Below are 23,070 nucleotides of genomic sequence, written 5' to 3' on the forward strand. Positions count from 1 at the left end.
AGACTGAAGATGTGACTGAATGGCTGCAATCTCATATTTAACCTCGAAAGGATGAGAAGTGGCTTCTTAAGGATGAACAATGAAAGTGGTTTCTTGAGATGAAATCAACTCCTGGTGAAGATGCTGTGAAGATGGTTGAAATGACAACAAAGGATCTATAATATTATATATTAGTTGATAAGGCAGGGTTTAAGAGGACTGACTCCCATTTTTGAAAGAAGTTCTGCTGTGGGTAAAATGCTATCAAACAGCATTGCATGCTACAGAGAGATCGTTCATGGAAAAAAGGAGTCAACTGATGCAGCAAATTTCACTGATGTCTTAGTTGAAGAAACTGTCACAACCACCCCAGCCTTCAGTGACGACCACCCTCATCAGTCCGCACCATCCATATGTCTTGCTGGTGGCAAGACACTCCACCAGCAAAAAAGATGAGGGCTCAGATGACGGTTAGCATTTTTTAGCAATAAAGTTTTGTTTTGTTTTGTTTTGTTTTTTTGCGGTACGCGGGCCTCTCACTGCTGTGGCCTCTCCCATTGTGGAGCACAGGCTCTGGACGCGCAGGCTCAACGGCCATGGCTCACAGACCCAGCCGCTCCGCGGCATGTGGGATCTTCCCGGACCGGGGCACGAACCCGTGTCCCCTGCATTGGCAGGTGGACTCTCAACCACTGCGCCACCAGGGAAGCCCAACAATAAAGTATTTTTTGATTAAGATATGCATTTTTTTTCAGACACAAAGACTATAGTATAGTGTAAACATAACTTTTGTATGCACCAGGAAACCAAAAAATTCCTGTGACTTGCTTTATTGTGATACTCACTTTATTTCAGTTGTCTGGAACCAAACCTGTGGTTTGACTTCTTTATACAAATCCCCTCTCCCCTGATATTCCCAGTCCTATACCCCAGTTTATGCACATCCACTCTCTGCCCTTTCGCCCTTTCTCCAGTCCTTGGCTGATCTTCCCACCTGCAATTTCAAGCTTGTTTCCTGATGTCTTCTAAGGGACCTTGATCCAGCAATGACCTCCCCTCTCCCATGAGTGTAACCTCTCCCAGGTTACTGGATCCTTCCTGTCAATTCTTAATAAGCTCAAGCCTCTTCCACTTCAGTTTCTTAAAAAAACAAAACAAAAGGAAAATCCCTCAACAGACCCCTTGCTATACACTGGTGAGTAAAACATTGGTTGTGGAAGAAAACAGATTACTATTAATATCGAAGTTTATGAGAATGGGTATAGGAAAGTGATTAAGAACAGTGATGCCTGCTCAGATTGCATGTTAAAATACAGCTCCACTATATACCAGCTGTGTGGCCTTGGGCAAGTTATTAATCGCTATGTGCCTCACTTTCCCCATCGATAAAAAATGGGGATATAGTCAGCCTTCCGTATCTGTAGGTACTGCATCCGCAGATTCAATCAACTGCAGATAGAAAATATTCAGGAAAAAATATTCCAGAAAGTTTCAAAGAGCAACTATTTAAATAGTATTTATTAGGTATTATAAGTAATTTAGAGATGATTAAAAGTATATGGGAGGATGTGTGCATGTTATATGCAAATACTATGCCATTTTATGTAAGGAACTTGAGTATCTGTGGATTTTGGTACCTGAGGGAGGTCCTGAACCAATTCCCCACGGATACCAAGCGAAGACTGTATTAATATTACCTACCTCGTAAGGTTGTTACAAGGGATAAATAAGTTAATATTTATTAAACAGCTTAGAACAGTGTCTGGCACATGGTTGTGTTATATGGCATATGTGTTAGTTAAATAAACTGAATAGAACTGAATAAAATGAAATTACAGATGCTATCTAGGGAAATGATTCCCTGACTCTTCTAGCTATACCCTTACAGCTTGGAGAAATTATAAACTTTCAACCAGATAGATGCTCTCTAAAAATATTTTACTCATATAAAACTTAATAAAACTTAATTTGGCAAACATTTTTTTTAACTAAGAAATTATCTTTTATGGTGAGAAATCATGTCAAAGACTGTGCAAAACTCACTCAAATAATGTTATTTCTGATGATTTCTGATGATAATTGAGTCCAAAGTAGCTGTACCTGCCAGGGGCTCTGTCTGGGCAGATGCTGTTACATGAACAAATGAGGAAGGAGAAAAGGAAAAGAAGTACAGGTAGGTGTATGTTAGCAAGATGCTGTCAGAATATGCCTGCATCTTTCTGGTACAGTAACAGGTGTCTGCAACATGCGTCAGAGGCTTAATATTCTAGGTCACCTTCAGGCAGAAGCTGTTTCGAATAATATTAATGGGCTTTCTAAACACAGCTCAACATCGATGACTAATTGTTTTAAGTCTCTGTCAGGAAACGTACCCTTCCTGGTACTGAGGAAATACCATGTGCTTCATTTCTCCACACAGTGAACTAGAGGGGGTAATTTTCACGTGTTGACTCCTTTTGCATTTGACATCTCCAAGTACTGAATCTAAGATTCTGATCACTGGCACACAGTAAGAGTTGATGCTTTTTTGCTATTCTTAAAAGTATCTTGAGAAGGACTCAATTTGAAAAACCAATTTCTATAGCATAGGATATTTCTGAGGCCCTATATTAGTTTCAGTGTTATCACTATCAATAATTTATAACAACTTATTATTAGGGCTATCAGTCTCTGAAGATCTCTCTCTGGGCAATAAAATCCTGCTCAATGATGGAAACGTTCAGACAAATATTGAAGCCCTTGAGGAGGAACGTGGCTGAGGCCAACGCAGGAAGGGGGTGTTCACAGGGCAAACTCTGGGGCCAGATCACTGGCTTGAAGCTCTGTGCTTTGCCTCTTGCCTGTCTATAAACTTAGGCAAGTCCCCTAACCTTTCTGTGCCTTGCTTCCTCACCTAAACAATCAGTGCTGATAATATATTTAAAGCATTTAGAACAAAGTCTGGCAGGTGATTAGTGCTCAGTAAAATCCTGGCGGTTTGCTACTTAGAGGAGGTAAGTTAAATGAAAAAGTCCTAGCCAGTTGTCTGCCTTGTGAGAGGAATAAACATCTATCTTTCCTAATCAAACTTCTACAGGGTTTGTACATGTTGTGCCTCCACCTGTACCTGGACAAGGTAATTTCCTGTGATTAATGGTCAGGGCAACACCATAAAGATTACACTTAGATTGTATTTTATCTTCTGTAAATTACAGCACTAATGATTCTATTTAACAACAAACGCATTCCCTGAACTATACCATCTTTTGCCTAGTAAATTTTATGGTTTGGATTGGACTTCGAATGCTGAAAAAGAAATAAAAAATCAAATTATCCATTCTCTTCAACAAATAAATTATAAGGAATTTAAGAAGGAGAGAGAAAAGGAAACTACAGCTGCAAAGTGACTGGCAAACTTATCAGCCATGCAATGGATGGACTTTATTTGGATCACGTAGATTCCAAATTCCAAATTTGGAATCTGTAAAACAATATACATCAGTCAACAGCAGAACTCTGAATAGACTGGAAATGGATAGCTGATGATGTTAAGGGAATATTTATTTTGTGGGTGGCAATTTCTTTATAGTACCTCTTTTTTTTTTTTTTTTTGCGGTAGGTAGGCCTCTCACTGTCGTGGCCTCTTCCATTGCGGAGCACAGGCTCCGGACGCGCAGGCTCAGCGGCCATGGCTCACGGGCCCAGCCGCTCCGCGGCATGTGGGATCTTCCCGGACCGGGGCACGAACCTGTGTCCCCTGCATCGGCAGGCGGACTCTCAACCACTGCGCCACCAGGGAAGCCCTTTTGTTTTTTTTTTTAAACAGAGAGGTACACCCTGTAATATTTACATATGAAAATTTGATGTCTGGGATTTGCCTCCAATAAGCTGGGGGCAAAGAGGAGGACTAGAAAGGGATGTGGTTAAAACAAGATCAGCCCTGAGTCAATCACTCTTGTCACTGGTGGCAGGTCCGTGAAGCTTCACGATACTATTTTACTTTTTTATACATCTGAAATTTTCTAAAATAGAAGTTTAAAAAAGTAATACGAGTTGATTTTAAAATACCCCCATATGGGCTTCCCTGGTGGCGCAATGGTTGAGAGTCCACCTGCCGATGCAGGGGACACAGGTTCGTGCCCCGGTCCGGGAAGATCCCACATGCCGCGGAGCGGCTGGGCCCGTGAGCCATGGCCAATGAGCCTGCACCTCCGGAGCCTGTGCTCCGCAATAGGAGAGGCCACAACAGTGAGAGGCCCGCGTACCACAAAAAAAAAAAAAAAAAAAAAAAAAAAAATACCCCCATATCCCACACTGCATTCATTGTTGCACATAAGAAGAAACACAAAAATGCCTCAAAAATCATATCTTGCATTTATAATACCTTTTTCTGTGAAGATCCAAATACTTTACACTCATCAGCTATGCCAGAAGCAGTGAGGGAAGCAAGACTTGTCACCAGTTTCAAGATGAAGGAAAAGACAGAGGTAGGTGAAAGGATCAGGGCATCAGCAGTCAACTGCAGAGACAAGAATCAAGCCCAGTCCTCAGATCTGTGCATCCTAAGGCCTCTTCAAAAGGTAATGGTGACACCACCCTGTGCAGTGTGAATCCGAGCTACTCATAGCAAGGTTTTGAACACTCCCTACAAGAATAATCGCTGCACTATCTGAGGCCTCAGAGAGTCAAGAAAAGAAATCTGAGATGGTTCCAAACACCTAGTAAGTGGGTGTTTTCACGCTTACTCATTCTTTTGTCAATCACCTTTATAGTGATTATGAGTTTGGGAGGTGAGAGCCGATGGCCAAACTCAGTGAGTAGAAGCAGGGGAGAGAAATTCAGGCTTGATTTCTCCTAGGGTCATTCTGTATCAGGTGTGTGCGACAGAGGGAAAGGGAGATGGGAGGGAAAAGGGAAGCAAGAGGGGAGGGGGAGAGGGTGGAGGGGAAAAAACCGGGAGGGGGAAGGAGGGCAGAGGAGGGAGGCAGGCATATAAGGCAGCCCAACCACATCCAGAGCAGGTAAAAGGCCCAGCTCCCGGCCTGAACCTAGGGACCACAAAAACAGTATTTTAGGGTTTCTGTAGCCAGGTTATTTTCCTACTTTCACCAAGTAAGTAGGAATAAAAGAAAGGGAATTCTGTCGATCAAAACCTAAAAGAACATGTTAGAAAATCTGAAAATGTTTGTAACAAGACAAAACTGAAAGACCAGCTAATATTAATCCTACATAAATGCAATTTGAGTGGCAAAGGGGAATGTATATTCCTCAAAAACGTTAGCTGAAAAGGAATGAGCAAAAGAGTGACCTCATTTCTCCCTGTTACAATCCATAACAAACAATAGCTTGTTAAATATTTTAGAGACCATACATTATACAGACAATGTTATGAAGACTTTGGTTAAACTACACTACCTGGAAACCAAGCTTTCTAACACACACTTCAATATGTAAGCAGGCATTATCTCTAAATAATCTTTCACATGTCTAAAGCCAGTGCTAAGCTGTAACTTGAATCCTTTTCTCAGGCCTTTATCTTCCCTTTTTAGTGGTGTTGATTTGGGAAGCGTTTTTTAACTCACTGATTCATTTTCTCCAACAGTATATAAAGTCGATTTTGAAACTGAATTACCATTTTTATTTCCACACCTCATAAACCCTGTCCTTGCTGCACAAAACCACCACCTTTAAATTCTATGAACACAGGACTTCCCTGGTGGTGCAGTAGTTAAGAATCCGCCGGCCAATGCAGGGGACACGGGTTCGAGCCCTGGTCCGGGATGATCCCACATGCCGCGGAGCAACTAAGCCCGTGCTCCACAACTACTAAGCCTGCGCTCTAGAGCCCACGAACCACAACTACTGAGCCCACGTGCCACAACTACTGAAGCCCGAGCGCCTAGAGCTTGTGCTCTGCAACAAGAGAAGCCCATGCACTGCAACGAAGAGTAGCCCCCGCTCGCTGCAACCAGAGAAAGCCCGCACGCAGCAACAAAGACCCAATGCAGCCAAAAATAAATAAAATTTTAAAAATTAAAAAAATTCTATGGACACAGGCCACTGTCAAGAAATAGAAAGTACACTTTCTAGTAGGTAATGAATAACATATAAGTTAATTCACCAAAGATTTTATGGCTACAAATGCACTAAAAATGAACTTCACACATATTTCCTAGAAAAAGATTTTTTTTTTACCAGAAAATACTCCAAGATTATTTTATATTTACAAAACAATATACGTGGCTCATTGTTGCTTAAAATTGTCAACGTTCATTTCAGTAAGTATTATTTCTTTAAAGTGTGGTACAATTATGTGTAATTTGTGGTACAATTTTAATTCTAAATTCAAATTTAAACATTTTAGTGTAAAAGAGGGTGTGGATTGTGCTCAACTTTAAGACTTAAAAAATTTTAAACATAAAAGAAGTCTCAAAAAAAGTTGAGACCTTTGGATAACAACCAAAACGTCCATTGTAAGTTTCTCCTAAAGTTTGAAAACTTGCCATAAGAGAACCACAACAGGTAAGACAGAGAAAGAAGAAAAATGTAGGTGAAAATTGTTTATTTCCCAGCTCTGAAACTCTCATGGGAAGGTTTCCAAGTACTTAGTTGTTCTCAATATCATTTGATGCAGACAGGGTAAGAATAATATAATTGCTTACTGAAAATTTGAAAAATACAATGTATTGAACTTGATAAACAAACTTCAGATTTTAGAGATATTATGTCCTCCTTGCTTTATTAATACAAAATAACTCCAATAACAGACCTGATATCAATGACATACTTTCATTTAACAATAATTATGGTTCCACAGCCCTTTTGAGTTTTTCAAAAAACGTTTGCATGCATCATTTCATCTAATTTTCGGGGAAACTCCCAGAAGTTAGGCAGCTTAGAAATTCAGAGTTCTACAGATGAGAAAACAGGCTGATAGAGGAAAAATGTACAAGGTCATATATCCTGAAGCCTGCCAGTTGCAAACATCCACAATTCCAACATTAAGAAGTTCAAGTCATATCTCCACATGCAGTTACCTGATTGGTCGATTCTCTTTACTGTCAAAGAGTGAAAAGATGACCTCAAGCTCCTCTCCCAGGTTGGAACACATGAGGCTTTTCATCTGCACAAAGAGGTGATGACTGCTGGCCTGCGCTGGGGTATCTTTCTTCCGATGTCGATGCTCCATCTGAATGACACCCCCCCAAAAAACATGATCAGCATGGACCGAATTAGATAATGGAACCCAACAAGCTAGTTAGCTATGGTGTGATTATGCTGCCCTGTGCTTTCTGTTGTTGTTATTGTTGTGTATTTGGTATCTAGTTGGATGTTAAATTCCAAATTTTCTCCCAACTACTAAAATAAAAAACTGAAGTTTGCAGACCATCAAGGAATCCTGCTTTAAGGTTTGTTTCTTAATCATTAATGTTAAAATGATATCAACTCACTGAGTAGATTCAGGCAGCGTGAAGTTCAAAGGGTGCTATCGGTCCCTCATCAACTCCCAGGGTGAGAACAAATTATTAGCCATCTTTTAAAAATCAGACTAAATTGTATCTAGCTGATCATTTTGCTGAATAATGTAGCTATGACTTCACATTTCTCATAATTAAAAATTCTTTTAAAGCATACTAAATTTCAAACTTGTGGTAGTTTTCTGAGGCTGGCAGTATCAAATGATATTCAATCACTAGAGCAAGAAAATGTTTCTAACTTGCTGCAGAGCTACAGGGAAGCAGACCTAAGAAAGCCAGTGAGGGGTCTAAAGGCAGGAACAGAGTCTGTGTCCATCTCTTATTTCCGTCCTTAATACAGCTAGCCTAGGCTATACTTGGGAGGCGGGACCGGAAGTAAGAGTTCCCACAAGTTGAGGAAGGAAAGGCATCACCCATGCTTCCAGGGATGAGGAGAACATGAGAATGCTCATTTAGTCAACATATACTTGTTGCGTATCTATTATGAGCCCAGCACTGGGAATGCAATGATGCGTAAACATAGAAACAGCCTGCCTTCATAGAGCTTTCCTACTCGGGGGAGCAGACATCAACAAAATTGTCCCACAAACGGATAGAAAACTACAACTGTGATGAATGGAGAATTTGACTTGTGTCTGGGCAGTCAGAGAAGGTTTCTTGAGAAAATGACACTTTAGCTGAGAGCGAAAGAGTGAGCAGGAATTATGAACCATCTAGGACAGTACTTCTCAAACTACCTGCAGTGAAGGACCAGGTTGGTTTTTCTGCCTAACCTACTGCAGATTGATATTTTCATAAAATATCAAAAATGCCATGGCAATGTCAAAATGTTATAAAGGTTTCTAAACGTTTACTCGCCATTTTTGTACTTGGGCCAGTTACAAGCAGTACACGGCCCAGCTAGTTCTTGGACCACAGTGTGAGCAGAACTGACTCAGGGTAAGAGCACAGGGAAAACATACAGAAAGGCTGTGAATTAACAGAACAGGTGCTAAGAATGTGTAAGCGTATTGCTTTCATAACACAGACTACTAAAGAGGCTACTTCTTGTGGATCACTTGACAATTAAAAAAATATATTAATAGCTCAGGGATTAACTCCAAAGGAGTCATAGCCTTTGTTGAGGCTAAGGTACAGAACTCTATGTCTACATTAGCCATCTTTTTATGTTTCTAAGTATAGTTCAATAACTAATGACTAAGATTTGAATGCAAAAAAATGCCATGTACAAGTATAGATGCAACAGCATAAAATCACCAGAATTTTTTCATGCTTTTATTTTTTAAATTGAACCACTTGAAAAGTAGACAGCTAAAAAAATGCAATTAACCAAGTGCATCTATAATTATTGTATACTCAGCAGGTACACTGGACACGCCTCTGTGAAAATGAAGAGTAAGTGCATTTTCTTTTAAAGTTGACCTCAGCATTGCGGTATGTGTTGGCCATAATGACTAGAAAAGGCTTTCTGCAGAGAAATATTCTAACTAGAAAAAAAGCATAATTCTGTCTTTTTTTTCTATGAGGGTTGCTCTATTTTGGGCTTTAAAAATCCTTTATAACAGGGCAAAGGAAACATAATGCATTCATAAAACTACATCTCTTTAACTTCTCAAGCTTTTTATTTTCTGAAGTTGCTAACTTATTTACTGACTTACTTAAAAGTTCAGGGTAACAATGCGCAAACTGCTAGGAAGAAACGAATAACTACTAAAGGCTAGAGCTGGAAAAAAAGATATAAAAACATTATGAATAGAACAGACCTCAAAGAGATGTCTGGTCTTTACTTCAAACAGTGCAAAGTTCCCAGCATCATTCATGACATTCATGAAAAACTGAGGAGAAAAATTAGCTCCCTTATTCCTGCAAAGAATCCAATCTATCTAGATCAGTGGTTCTCAACCTTGGCTGCACTTTAGAATCACCAAGAGAGCTTTTAAAAAATACTTATGCCCAGGTCCCATCCCAGAACAATTAAATTAGAATTTCTAGGGGATGGGGGTCTGGACAGTGGTAGTTTTAAAAGCTCCCCAGGCGATTCTAATGTGCAATGAGGGCTGAGAATCACTGATTGAAATCATGTGCAGAGAGATGCAAATCCTAGAAGAGTGAAAAACGTATTGTTGCGTCTCTTGTATAATTACTGCCTTGGTCTTTGCACACATGCTAGTAATAAGCCTACTTAATTCTACCCTTTGTACGCGTGACAGGGGCCGTCACAAATGGCACTGAAATCTCCTCTCTTCCTCACCCACCATCCTGCCATGCCTGAGACAGATTTGAACTTACATAGGTTAGGATGTCTTCTTTATCTTTTGGTAATTCACTACTTTTGGGAACTGCTAAAAAATCTCTCTGTGAATATATTATTGCAGTAGCAAAATTTAAAAGGTGTGTCCACACTTCAAGAACTATGATTTGGTAGTTTTAACACATAGACAAAAATCCATCTCTGAAATAATTTATGGTTACAAAGGCACCTAGCAGTGACTCTAAATGTGCTTACAGTTTAACTAGGCTTTTGATTAGGAAAAGAAACAGATGCATTCCGAAGATTTATTAAAGTGATACAAATTATTAACCCTCACTAATGCATTAATTACTGGGTGAATGGTCCACACCAGGGTTCGCACCTTCAGCACTCCTGACAATTTGGGCTGGTAATTTCTCTGTCGTGGGGCTGTCCTGGGCTTGGTAGGATGTTTAACGTCTTTTTCTGGCATCTACTCTCCAGATACCAGTAGTACCTCTCCCCACTCCCCACCATCCCCAATTGTGACAACCAAAAATGTCTGCGGACATTGCCAAATGTTCCCTGTTCTCTGTTGGAGAACCACTGGCCTACCCACTAAGTATCACAAAGCAAGCAGCTAACCTGATCTTATTAAAACCAAGAAAGGTTCCTAAAAAGATACTCCTCATGCCCAAACAACCAGAGAACCCAGCCAATAAAGTCCTCTTTACTACAGAAGGATTGAGCTCTGGTTGTTGGCAGTAAACCATATCTTCCAACGGGACATATGTCAACACAGTGAGGTTTAGCGCATTTTACTGCTTAGATGAACAAAATCGGGTGAGAAAGATCTGCTAACAGAACTATCAAAAACCCAAAACAAGACATTTTTTTCCTAATGATGCAGTAGGGAGTTTGTAAGATGCAAACACCTGTGTTTCAAATATTACGGGGAGAAGACATAGTAAAGAAAGAGAAGTGGCAACAATTAATCCAGCATCCTGTGTTGGGGCATTTTACCTCCATGCCACGATCCTTGATCTAGGAGTGACAATAAGTCACCACCCCACTCCCACCTTCACCATAAGGGATTGGTGGTGGTGCCTGCCAACTCCCCCTGGCAAAGTCAATACAATCAGTCACGTTTAGGTTGCATAGAGAAAAGGGCCAGTGCTACAGAGAACCTGATTACTGCTGGGCCAGGACATAAATAGGAACTTGAAGCTGCCTTAAAGAAAAAACATGTCCTTCTGAAGCTTATAATCATTTGGGGTTCTCTTGGGCTATTGTCTTTGCTTTAGAAGCAGTAAAATGCAATCACTATGGAGGAGAAATTACAATTTCATGTAAAATTACAATGTTTTATTTTCCTCATCTGTCAAATGAAGACTGTGGACTAGGTTCTGAGCTATAAAATATGAAAAACCCCCTCCAATGGCAGTCATTGCTAATCAATCACAGCCTGGAAGAGACCCCAGAATCTTATCAATATAACACTCCCAACAGCCACAACTAACAAATCGGAATGTTCAAAGAGATGAAATAAATTTCCCATCCTATATATGACATTAAGTAAAAAGGAGATAAAATCACATGCATACAAAATCAAACTTGGGAAAATAAAACATATTTGTGACAGACACTGTTAGTTGCTTCTCAAATATTTGACATCCCTAGCTAAATATGGGGATGTGACTGTGTTCTGGCCAACGAAATGTAAGTGCAAGTATTGTGTGGTAGTTCCAGGAAGGCTCATTAAAATAGTTGAGTCAACTGAGAGAAATCTTTCTCCTTCTTAAAGCAGGAGAGCAAGGTCATGGCTAGAGTTCTTGCAGCTATGTTGTACTTTGAAGTATCCTTGATGATGGAGACTTTTTTTGCTTCTGACACCATGAAACCACAAACAAGCCCAGGACTTCTGCCTCTGGGCTTGCATACTGTAAAGGAGAAATAATTTCCATCATGTCTAAGCTTCTATTATTTACTTATTTCATTGAACACAGCCAAATCTAATCTTAAGATTTAGCACATAAGGCTGCCATTATTCTTGCCATCTTACCTCCTTAATAAGGATGAAATAAAGATGACAAAGGAATGAAAACTGACTGAATGCTTAGGTGCTTTGCAAACATTGTCTGTCAAAGAAAGGCATTTTACATGCATTTCTTATTTAACCTTCCTAACAAACATGGTTAGAATTATTTTTCCATTTAATAGACTAAGAAACTGAAGCTCTGAAAGATTTAGCAGTAAGTCCAAGATCAGAGAGCTGGTGGAAGGAAGAGATGAAATTTAAACCTAGTTTTTTGGATCTATGCCCATAGTCTTCTCATAATACCGTAGTAACATCAAAATCATTAAGTGATTGCTTATTAAGTGCAAATCACTGAACGAGATTATGTTGGACATAACAGAGGAAGTATCAATATAGGACATGGTGCCCACTCTGAAGAAACTTAAAATTGAGTGAGAGATTAAAACAAAAGTGAGAGACAAAATCTGATGCCCAACAGTTAAATAAACTATAATAAAAATGTCCCATTAGAGGATGTCGCTGACAAATCAATTCTAGAGATTTTGTTTGTTACATAAGCTAAGAGTTAGTGGTGACTTTTACTGCGAATATTCTCCTTGTGTGCCCTTCCTCCATCTCTGCCCTCCTCCCTCCAACCAACCTTCAACTGTGTTTTTGCTCTGGGCCTGATACCTTGCTTAGCACTGATGCCACAGAGGGGTGCGGCATGAAACATCACCCTCAAGAAGCTCAACGTAAAGCAAAGGAAATTCTCCACAGAAACGGAATTTATTCCAACGGAAATAATGAGCTGTAGATAATCTGAACAGATTGATGATGAAGGGGAAAACTGAAAGCGGTATTAAGAACTGCTTTCTCAAATCAGACATATGCCTGATGGATTTACTGATGATTTTTTCCACCACGTTTTTCAGATAATTTCAGGTCAAGAATAATCTGCAATGCTATGAAGAATACTCTAAGCTTGGGAAGCTATCCCCAGAGAGGTAGGATCTTCCAAAAAGGAGTCAGCTATTTTCCACAGTCACTCCTCCTTGGAACGTGGGGTAAGATGCAGTGGTAACTAGAGCAAAGCAAAGAAACGCCTGGGATACTGGCTTCTTTGATTTGAGGTTTTAAAATAGCTCAGTGAGTATCTAGAGATTAGGTAAAACTTTATACAAATATTAAGAATACGAGGCTAGGGGGGCTTCCCTGGTGGCACAGTGGTTGAGAGTCCGCCTGCTGATGCAGGGGACACGGGTTTGTGCTCCGGTCTGGGAAGATCCCACATGCTGCAGAGTGGCTGGGTCCGTGAGCCATGGCCGCTGAGCCTGTGCGTCCGGAGCCTGTGCTCCGCAACGGGAGAGGCCATAAGGAGAGGCCCGTGTACCGCAAAGAAAAAAAAAAGAATACGAGGCTAGGGACTTCCCTGGTGGGGCAGTGGTTAAGAATCCCCCTGCCAATGCAGGGCACACAGGTTCGAGCCCTGGTTCGGGAAGATCCCACATGCTGCGGAGCTACTAAGCCTGTGTGCCACAACTACCGAGCCTGCATTCTAGAGTCTGCAAGTCACAACTACTGAGCGTGTTGCAACTACTGAAGCCCATGTGCCTAGAGCCCGTGCTCTGCAACAAGAGCACCGCAACGAGAAGCTCACACACTGCAATGAAGAGTAGCCCCCACTCACCGCAACTAGAGAAAGCCCACGCACAGCAACCAAAACCCAACGCAGCCAAAAAAAAAAACAAGGCAGATGGGACCAGACTTGGGGAACCTAGATGCCAAGTAAATAACTGGACTTCAACCTACCATGTAACTAGACAAAAAACTCAAGTCATGGGTGATGCCACAATGGGCAAGATGACCAAATATCTCAGGATTATTAACAAGCTTCAGCACTTAGGGATGGCCTGGGGTTTGGGAGAGGTGGGGGATAAGTCTAGCATTTGGAGAGCAAGGAAGGGATACTTTCAGGAGTCTGTGCATACAGTGATAGCAGGGCAGGGAGGGGAGCTAACATATTGGTGAGCACTAACTGGAAACCATTAGTCACAACAATATCCGGAAACAGAACAGATAAATATGTATGACTTGTAACCATTCCACTAGACTAGGCAAAATACAAAGATTTCACTAGACTAGGCAAAGTACAAAGATTTGCAAAATAAAACTTCAAACTTCTTTACTTCCTAGTGCCTGGGCATTGAGGGCTCAGTAGGAACGTCAGGGCATTCTGAGGTGGGTAAATTATCTCAGTTTTGTACTTGGGGCATGGTCACCTCAGCTCTCAATTCTCTTTACTTGCTCCAAATTAAACCGGGAACATCCTGTTCTTACAAAATCAAGCAAGTATGAAGAGTGTCATGGAAACCACAAAATTAGCAGTGAGGCTATGAGCCAAGGATTCCTATACCTACCAATCGGTAGAGCTCAGTAATGCTGATGTCCTCTGGATCCACCATCGCGTACTCTTTCCTAGGCACCAGGTCCAGTCCCAGTTGTCTAGAAAACAGATTGCAAACATTTGGTGGAAGAGTTACCTTGATAGGATATATTAAAAATAATTATCTTTGGGCTTCCCTGGTGGCGCAGTGGTTGAGAGTCCGCCTGCCAATGCAGGGGACACGGGTTCGTGCCCCGGTCCAGGAAGATCCCACATGCCACGGAGCGGCTGGGCCTGTGAGCCATGGCCGCTGAGCCTGCGCGTCCAGAACAGGAGAGGCCACGACAGTGAGAGGCCCGCATACACCCCCCAAAAAATAAAATACATTAAAAAAAATAATTATCTTTACTGTATCACCCTAACATTCGATATATCACCCACCATGCTTCTCTCACCCATATTTTTTACCTTATATTAACCTCTCACTGTGATTGGAGTAAGTGACTAGGCTGAATACCGGTCATAACTTGAGAAACAGAAGATGACAAAGGCAAGTAAATGGGGTCGGGTGGGAATGGGCTGGCACTCTTGGTGGAGCACTCCTGTCACTGGGGGCCTCGGTAATCTATGATGGGGAACCTTTAGCACCCTACAAGCTATTACCACAGAAACCCTTCCTCCTTGTACTGGGGTGGAAACTAGAGATAGACATAATTTTGTTCTAGAAACAGAGTTGAGGAGAAGGAAATGTAGCCTTTAGGATTTGACCTGGCACCAAAATTCCTAGTTATATCCAGAGCTAACACATTAATAATAGGAATCTCTGGCAACACATGCATGGTCCTTATTCATAGCAAGTTCTGGGGTCAGTCATTAGGAGAAACTCAGTAAAGGCAGGGGACAGAAATTAGGACAGCATAGGTCTACGCCTGGGGTAGCAAAAATGGCTTAATCTCTTACATCAGGTTTCACTGTGACTGATACGTGAATTACTATGCTAAGAAATATTCTAACGTTATATCCAGCCTCAGTGGGACCAAGTATGGTATCGGATTTGTGATGTCTTACCATGGACAGAGGAAAATGAGTATAATCTTGCCAGTTTCCCTCTAGTGACCTTGATAACATACTCCTCTCCAGGCATCCACCTTACTACACTGATGTCAAGGCTGTATAATTCTACTCATCTCCGTAACCATCACAACTATCCCAAAGGCTTCATGATGTCTCTCTACCAGACTCCCCTCAATTATCCCACTCCGGGTCTCACACTTAATTCTCTGAGGATATTTTGCTCTACATCCCTTCCACATCATTACTCTCTCTAATACGGAAGCCTTCCTGCATGGCATTTCCAATTATACAACCAAAGCCTTCTTACTTTTGTATTTTAAAAACATCCTAAAATAGATGGAGAGATATACCATGTTCTTGGATTGGAAGAATCAACGTTGTGAAAATGACTCTACTACCCAAAGCAATCTATAGATTCAATGCAATCCCTATCAAACTACCCCTGGCATTTTTCACAGAACTAGAACAAAAAATTTCACAGTTTGTATGGAAAAACAAAAGACCCCGAATAGCCAAAGCAGTCTTGAGAACAAAAAAAGGAGCTGGAGTTATCAGGCTCCCTGACTTCAGATTATACTACAAAGCTACAGTAATCAAGACAGTATGGTACTGGCACAAAAACAGAAAGATAGATCAGTGGAACAGGATAGAAAGCCCAGAGATAAACCCACGCACATATGGACACCTTATCTTTGATAAAGGTGGCAGGAATGTACAGTGGAGAAAGGACAGCCTCTTCAATAAGTGGTGCTGGGAAAACTGGACAGGGACATGTAAAAGTATGAGATTAGATCACTCTCTAACACCATACACAAAAATAAGCTCAAAATGGATTAAAGACCTAAATGTAAGGCCAGAAACTATCAAACTCTTAGAGGAAAACATAGGCAGAACACTCTATGACATAAATAACAGCAAGATCCTTTCTGACCCACCTCCTAGAGTAATGGAAATAAAAACAAAAATAAACAAATGGGACCTAATGAAACTGCAAAGCTTTTGCACAGCAAAGAAAACCATAAACAAGACCAAAAGACAACCCTCAGAATGGGAGAAAATATTTGCAAATGAAGCAACTGACAAAGGATTAATCTCCAAAATTTACAAGCAGCTCATGCAGCTCAATAACAAAAAAACAAACAACCCAATCCAAAAATGGGCAGAAGACCTAAATAGACATTTCTCCAAAGAAGATATACAGACTGCCAACAAACACATGAAAGAATGCTCAACATCATTAATCATTAGAGAAATGCAAATCAAAACTACAATGAGATATCATCTCACACCAGTCAGAATGGCCATCATCAAAAAATCTACAAACAATAAATGCTGGAGAGGGTGTGGAGAAAAGGGAACACTCTTGCACTGTTGGTGGGAATGTGAATTGGTTCAGCCACTATGGAGAACAGTATGGAGGTTCCTTAAAAAACTACAAATAGAACTACCATATGACCCAGCAATCCCACTACTGGGCATATACCCTGAGAAAACCATAATTCAAAAAGAGTCATGTACCAAAATGTTCACTGCAGCTCTATTTACAATAGCCCAGAGATGGAAACAACCTAAGCGCCCATCACCAGATGAATGGATAAAGAAGATGTGGCACATATATACAATGGAATATTACTCAGCCATAAAAAGAAACGAAATTGAGCTATTTGTAATGAGGTGGATAGACCTAGAGTCTGTCATACAGAGTGAAGTAAGTCAGAAAGAAAAAGACAAATACCATATGCTAACACATATATATGGAATTTAAGGGGGGAAAATGTCATGAAGAACCTAGGGGTAAGATAGGAATAAAGACGCAGACCTACTGGAGAACGGACTTGAGGATATGGGGAGGGGGAAGGGTGAGCTTTGACAGGGCAAGAGAGAGTCATGGACATATACACACTAACAAACGTAGTAGGGTAGATAGCTAGGGGGAAGCAGCCGCAAGGCACAGGGATATTAGCTCTGTGCTTTGTGACAGCCTGGAGGGGTGGGATAGGGAGGGTGGGAGGGAGGGAGACGCAAGATGGAAGAGATATGGGAACATATGTATATGTATAACTGATTCACTTTGTTATAAAGCAGAAACTAACATACCATTGTAAAGCAATTATACCCCAATAAAGATGTTAAAAAAAAAAATCCTAAAATTCTGTGACCTCCCCAAAACCTCATTAGAGGTTTCATAAGTAAAAACCTCTTATTAATTCAGCACATACTTCAAGCCAGGTACTTCCCCAGCCACCCTGAGGGACTGTTGGTTTTAAGATTACAAGACTGTGGCCCTCTTGACGGTAGGACTTGGCTTTTAGATACTAAAACAGTTTCTCACTTTTCTTCACTTATGTTTCTCTTTAACAAACTTAAAAATCACACTCCCATTCTCTAATTTTTGTTGAACTTTCAAAGCACAAACTCGGTAATTCATTTTCAAAATGCCCATGTCTCCCTGTTAGTTTCTGAACTGTGTCCTCCCAAAATTTGTATGTTGAAGCCTTAACCCCAATATGACTATATTTGAAAAGAGGCACTATAAGGAGATAATATAGGTTAAGTGAGGTCATTTGAGTGAGGCCCTAATCCAACAGGACCGGTGTCCTTAGAAGAAGAAGAGACTCCAGAGATTGTCCTTGTATGGACACAGTAAGAAGGCAGCCATCTGCAAGCCAGCAACAGAGTACTCACCAGAAACTGAATTTGCTGGTACCTTGCTCACGGACTAGTAGCCTCCAGAATTATGAGAAAATAAATGTCTGTTGTTTAAGCCACCCAGTCTGTGGTATTTTGTTATGGCAGCCTGAGCAGACTAATAAATCCCCCTTGCTATACCTCATCAGGGGATTCTGATAGGGTCTGTTCCCCATTCTCCATCCCATCCCAAGAGAGGACCACTGCACTACAACATAAGATATCAGAAGACACCAGGTGAGTATTGCTGAGGAAAGATTATCTAGCAAAGGAAAGAGGATATAGGCATAACTTGTTTTTACTGCACTTTGTAGATATTACGTTTTTTTACAAGTTGAAGGTTTGTGGCAACCCTGTGTCAAGCATGCCTGTTTGTGCCATTTTTCTAATAGCATCTGTTCACTTCATGTCTCTGTGTCACATTTTGGTAACTCTCAAAATATTTTAAACTTTTTCATTATTACATTTGTTATGGGGATCTCTGATCAATGATCTTTGATGTCACTATCTTAATTGTTTTGACATTTTTTAGCAATAGAGTATTTTTAAATTAAGATACGTATATTTTTAATACATATTGCCATTGCACATTAATAGACTATAGTACAGTGTAAACATGACTTTTACATGCACTGGGGAGTCAACAAATTTTGTGACTTGCTTTATTGCAATATCCGCTTTACTGCGGTGGTCTGGAACCGAACCTGCTTTATTGTGGTGGTCTGGAACTGAACCTATCTCTGCAGTGTGCCTGCATACAACACACGTGAATCATGGCACTTACCTCCTTCCCTGTGTCATGTTCCATGAGAAGCTGCCCTACCATACTTTCTTCTGGGAGGGGCAGGGGGCAGCTGAAGTAGTTTAGTCATCTGACCATCTCCCCTTCCCGAGCCATACCTGACTGGCCCACAGGTAGGCACCTGACCAAAGGACAAATAATCCCTGGACTGGCCAGCAGCTCATGAACAGCTGGTATAAAATGCTCAGTTTGAACATGAATAACGGATACTGGCTGTCAATGAGAACCTAGAAATTCACATAGCATCAATCATCTGAGAAACATGAAGGACAAGTGATCTACATCACTGCAGAATGACTGAGTTAAGACCAACTCCAGCAGCAGAGGTCTGGAGTAGGTGTGGGATCCAGAACCTTCCTCAGCTTTGGGGCCCCAGGAGCTGGTGATCTGCAAGTCTCTTCCTCTCATAAGGCTTGGATTATTCAACTTCTGCTGGCTTCCTGGAGTCCTAGCTGTGTGAAGAGACTTTGATATGTTTCTATTTTGTTCTGTTAATTCCTAGGTATATCCTTAGGATAACCCTCCCACTGTGTGAGGCTTCTAAGCTCACAGAAGAGGATCAGGACAGTGCTCTAAAAAACAAGAAGAAATGAGGCAAAGAGGGAAGGAACAGGATGGAAGGAGAGGACCTAGGACATGGGAAGCCAGCAAGGGAAATGGGTGGGTGGGGGGTTAGTTTTATATTAACTCAGTCACTGAACTGCTTTGGGACATCAGGAAGGAAGAATGAATGGGTACTCTCTCCTGTATCATTATCACAGGAAAATCAAAGGACAGCACAGGACTCTACGGAGAACCGAGACAGGTGCTATTATTTTAAGTCTGTTCGAGGCTTCCAGGCGAGAACACTTCTTCTGATGGCCCCTTTAGGGAACAAGATGGGTTATCTCCTCCCCCTCCCCCTCCCCTCCCCCCTCCCCTGAAGCTTCCTCCATCTAGAGGGCTTCTCTTCACCACTCTTCAACAGTTTGACATACAACTTGAGATTGAACACATCTTTCACTTATGTTCATCCTGAGATCTACATGCTGATAAACAATTTTGCAGAACAATTTAGTTTAATATGCAAGAGAATTATCTGAATTTGCTTTCCACTTTTGCTTTTCCATTCAGTAAGAAAACTATATTTAAAGGAATACAGTAAATGCACAATCTGTAAACTGTAAGTCATTTTAAATAAGCTGTCAAAGAAATTCAAAGGAAACAGAATGAGACCTCAGAAAATTCATGAATTTGAGGATGATCTAAATAAATTATATTGCTCACTTTCATGCATCAATGTTTTACCAACTTACCATAAATTAGCCAAAGAACTGCCCAAAGTACAAGCTAGAACTTACATGAGTCCAAACTGAGCCATGATTCAGTCATAACCAATGTTTTTCCCTCCTTTCCCTTCTTTATGTCATCATCTTCCTTCCTAAAACTGAAAAAGTATCATCTTCTTGCCTGCTCTATATTTCTAAGCTATTTTTGATAAGCTAACTTCATCCAACTTTCTTCCTATTTACAAACTAGTCTTTTAAAGGAGGATCAGCACAATGACTAAGAGCCAATATAATTCAGAGAAAGCTCAAAGTTTTCTCAAAACAAACAAACAAAAAACACATGAAAGATGGGCAGCCTAAGTCATGGTCAAACAGTCTTCAGGGGCTCCCCTTGGTGGCGCAGTGGTTGAGAGTCCGCCTGCCGATGCAGGGGACACGGGTTCGTGCCCCGGTCCAGGAAGATCCCACATGCCGCGGAGCAGCTGGGCCCGTGAGCCATGGCCGCTAAGCCTGCGCATCTGGAGCCTGTGCTCCGCAACGGGAGAGACCACAACAGTGAGAGGCCCGCATACCGCAAAAAAAAAAAAAAAGTCTCCAGATCCACCCCTCAAAGTGCTACCCCATCTCACACAGCGAGACCGGAGGCTCCATGCATGTGGCTGGCAAATCATCTCTCTCAGGAAGTGCTATGTGCTTTGAATCATGTTGCCCTGGAGCGGAAAGGGGCCTTGGACCTCTTCTAGCTCAACTTACTCCTTCGACAAGTGAGGAAACTGAAGTCAAGGAGGGCTCTGGAATTTGCCTCCCATCGTAAAAAAGCAGAGTTCCGAGTACAATATCTTGCTGCATTCCAAACCTGCTCTTGTTTTTGACTCCCCAGAAGGAATAAATCTCCCTGAGATAAATGAATTAGGGCTGCTCTCCCGACTGTGGGTAAAAGGATGAATGGCACAGCTCACTCAACGAAATACCAGAAGGACTCTGGATGAGACAGAGGTTTAAAATGTGTTAGTGGGTCCACGTCTTCATACCTGTAGTATGTGACGTCTTGGCAGGAAACAAAACTGGCTTCTGATAAAGCGACTTTCTATGGTTAGAGGAAGCACACTCTCGTTTCAGATCAGTTTTTCCAGATTCAGCAAGAGGCAAATTTATCTGTGGTGCACATTTTACTGCCTTTTCCTTTTTCTGTCTGCTTTTCTTTTATTCTGTTGCCCTAAGATCCTTTGAAGGTCCAAATAGCAAATGGGGATTTGGGGAGAGGAAACGGAGGGAGGCTATGACCTTGTAGGATACCGAGGGACCATTTACCTTCCTTAAACTTAAGCCCATACAAGTCTAACATCATAGTCAAAGCCGGTTTATTCTAATTTCTCCCCCATATATTAACATTCATACTTAGCACAATATCAGCCTTCATCAGAGCTTTAAGTGATTAGAGATACTATTTAAAGTGCTTGGCTGTTATTTTAGTTAGTCACTCACAGTTTTATTTAAAAGTAAATCTTGGTCAAGAACAGCTTTTTTACTGAGCTCTCCCAAGTAGCTCCTCAAAGAGACTAATATGTATACACAGGCAGAATCAGGGCAATAAGGAGAGCGCGCCCCCCTCCCACCCAGGGTACCTGCCCGAAGACTTTTAACAGAAGCTATTAGCATTAGGGTATCCCTCCAGATTACACCAACGACCTACTGCCACAATAAAGAAGAGGAATATATCTAGAAGGAAATTCACATGCCAAACCTAAAGCCTTGAAACAAGATGAATTTTTAGCAGACGCCCTGTCTGATTGACCCCAGTGAACACTTTGTATTTCATGAGCATTTGCATACTGTCAGAGCACACAGGGCAGTAGAGAACTGACAATGTCCTGGGACCCCCACCAGCCCTAGAGGATGCAGTTCCTGACTCTACTAGTGAGAGTTTGCACTAAGCCCCCCAAAGGGGAAAGATGGAAAAGCCTCCTCTGGTGTCTTCCAGAGATATGACTGCATAGTGGCTCACACCTGTGTTGCAGTCACATCTGTTGTGTTCAGCCACCAGAGACCACCCCCTCAGTGGCCAGTACTCACTCGTTGCCCCAGTCCAGGCGGGCGGTGATGTGGCGCTTCACGTCCTTCATCCGATCATGGGTGAGATGCCCCACAAGCACCTGCCGCCGCAGATCCAGGATTTCATTCATGATGTGCCACAGCCGGTGGAAGAGATCGCCTTCATTTCTCTGGGAAATACACAAATGCGGAAATTCAATGGTCAGTCACTGACACACGGGGTAACCACAAAGGAAATGGGGGGCAGTCCTGCTTACCCTCTGTGTGCTGGCCACTCTGTGGACAGATTCTCCATTAACAGACAAACTCTCCCCTCGGGTCCTCAAATGCACTCATTGCTCTACATGCTTTCATCCCATTTCACAATGCTGTTCTCCTGCCCAAGAATCCAACTTCACTTCTCAGACTCCCCAACACAGACATTGTGTCCCAGGGTCCTCACTAAGCCTCCACACCCAAGCTTGGTCTCTGGCTTTACTTACTCTGCTTCCGTTTCCACCTCAAATCCTCTTTCTTTAGCTCCATCCAATTCTACTACCCTTCAAGGCTCCATCCGACTTCCACCTCCCTCAGGAAATCTTCCCCTTACAACTCTTGCTCACATTCTTTTTTCCCCTTCTCTGAAGTATGCCTGCATGTAATTAAAGCCAATTCAACAGAAAACACAGTTTTCCAATTACTTCTTACATGTTGGTCTTAATGCTTTACTGTGTTCCCATCAGAAGCTGGGTACACAGAGGGCTCTCACACTCGTTCATTGATGAATTTTCACTGCTATTATCTGGTCAGTATTTAGACTTAAAAAGAAATGTTTTCTTTCTTACTTGTTGAACATTCACGTAAATTCAGGCTATTCTCCTGTGAAATTCATCAAGCGAGGAGGCTTAGGTGGAAAAAAGACAGGTTAAACTCCTGGCTTCAAATCTTGGTTTTGCCACTCACTAGTTTTATAGGCTTTGAGTATGGCTTTTGCCATCTGTGAAACAGGCACAGCACTAACTTCCTGTAAGGTTATTTTATGGATTAGAGATAACATTTGTGAAGAGATCCCAATAGTACACTGATTAAGAGCACAGACTTGAAAGACAAACTACCTCAATCTGCATTCAAATTTTGC

General features: G+C 41.6%; 1 protein-coding gene across 1 annotated transcript in view; it reads right to left on the reverse strand.

Moving 5' to 3' along the window:
* DOCK4 (dedicator of cytokinesis 4) overlaps positions 1–23,070 on the reverse strand; it is a 274,676-nt gene that overhangs the window by 238,086 nt on the left and 13,520 nt on the right. Inside the window, 3 exon segments of the mRNA XM_065883569.1 lie at positions 6,996–7,147; positions 14,104–14,188; positions 21,975–22,123. Coding sequence (XP_065739641.1) covers positions 6,996–7,147; positions 14,104–14,188; positions 21,975–22,123 — 386 coding nt within the window.

This window comes from Phocoena phocoena, chromosome 9, assembly GCF_963924675.1.
Source record: "Phocoena phocoena chromosome 9, mPhoPho1.1, whole genome shotgun sequence".
Taxonomy (NCBI): domain Eukaryota; kingdom Metazoa; phylum Chordata; class Mammalia; order Artiodactyla; family Phocoenidae; genus Phocoena; species Phocoena phocoena.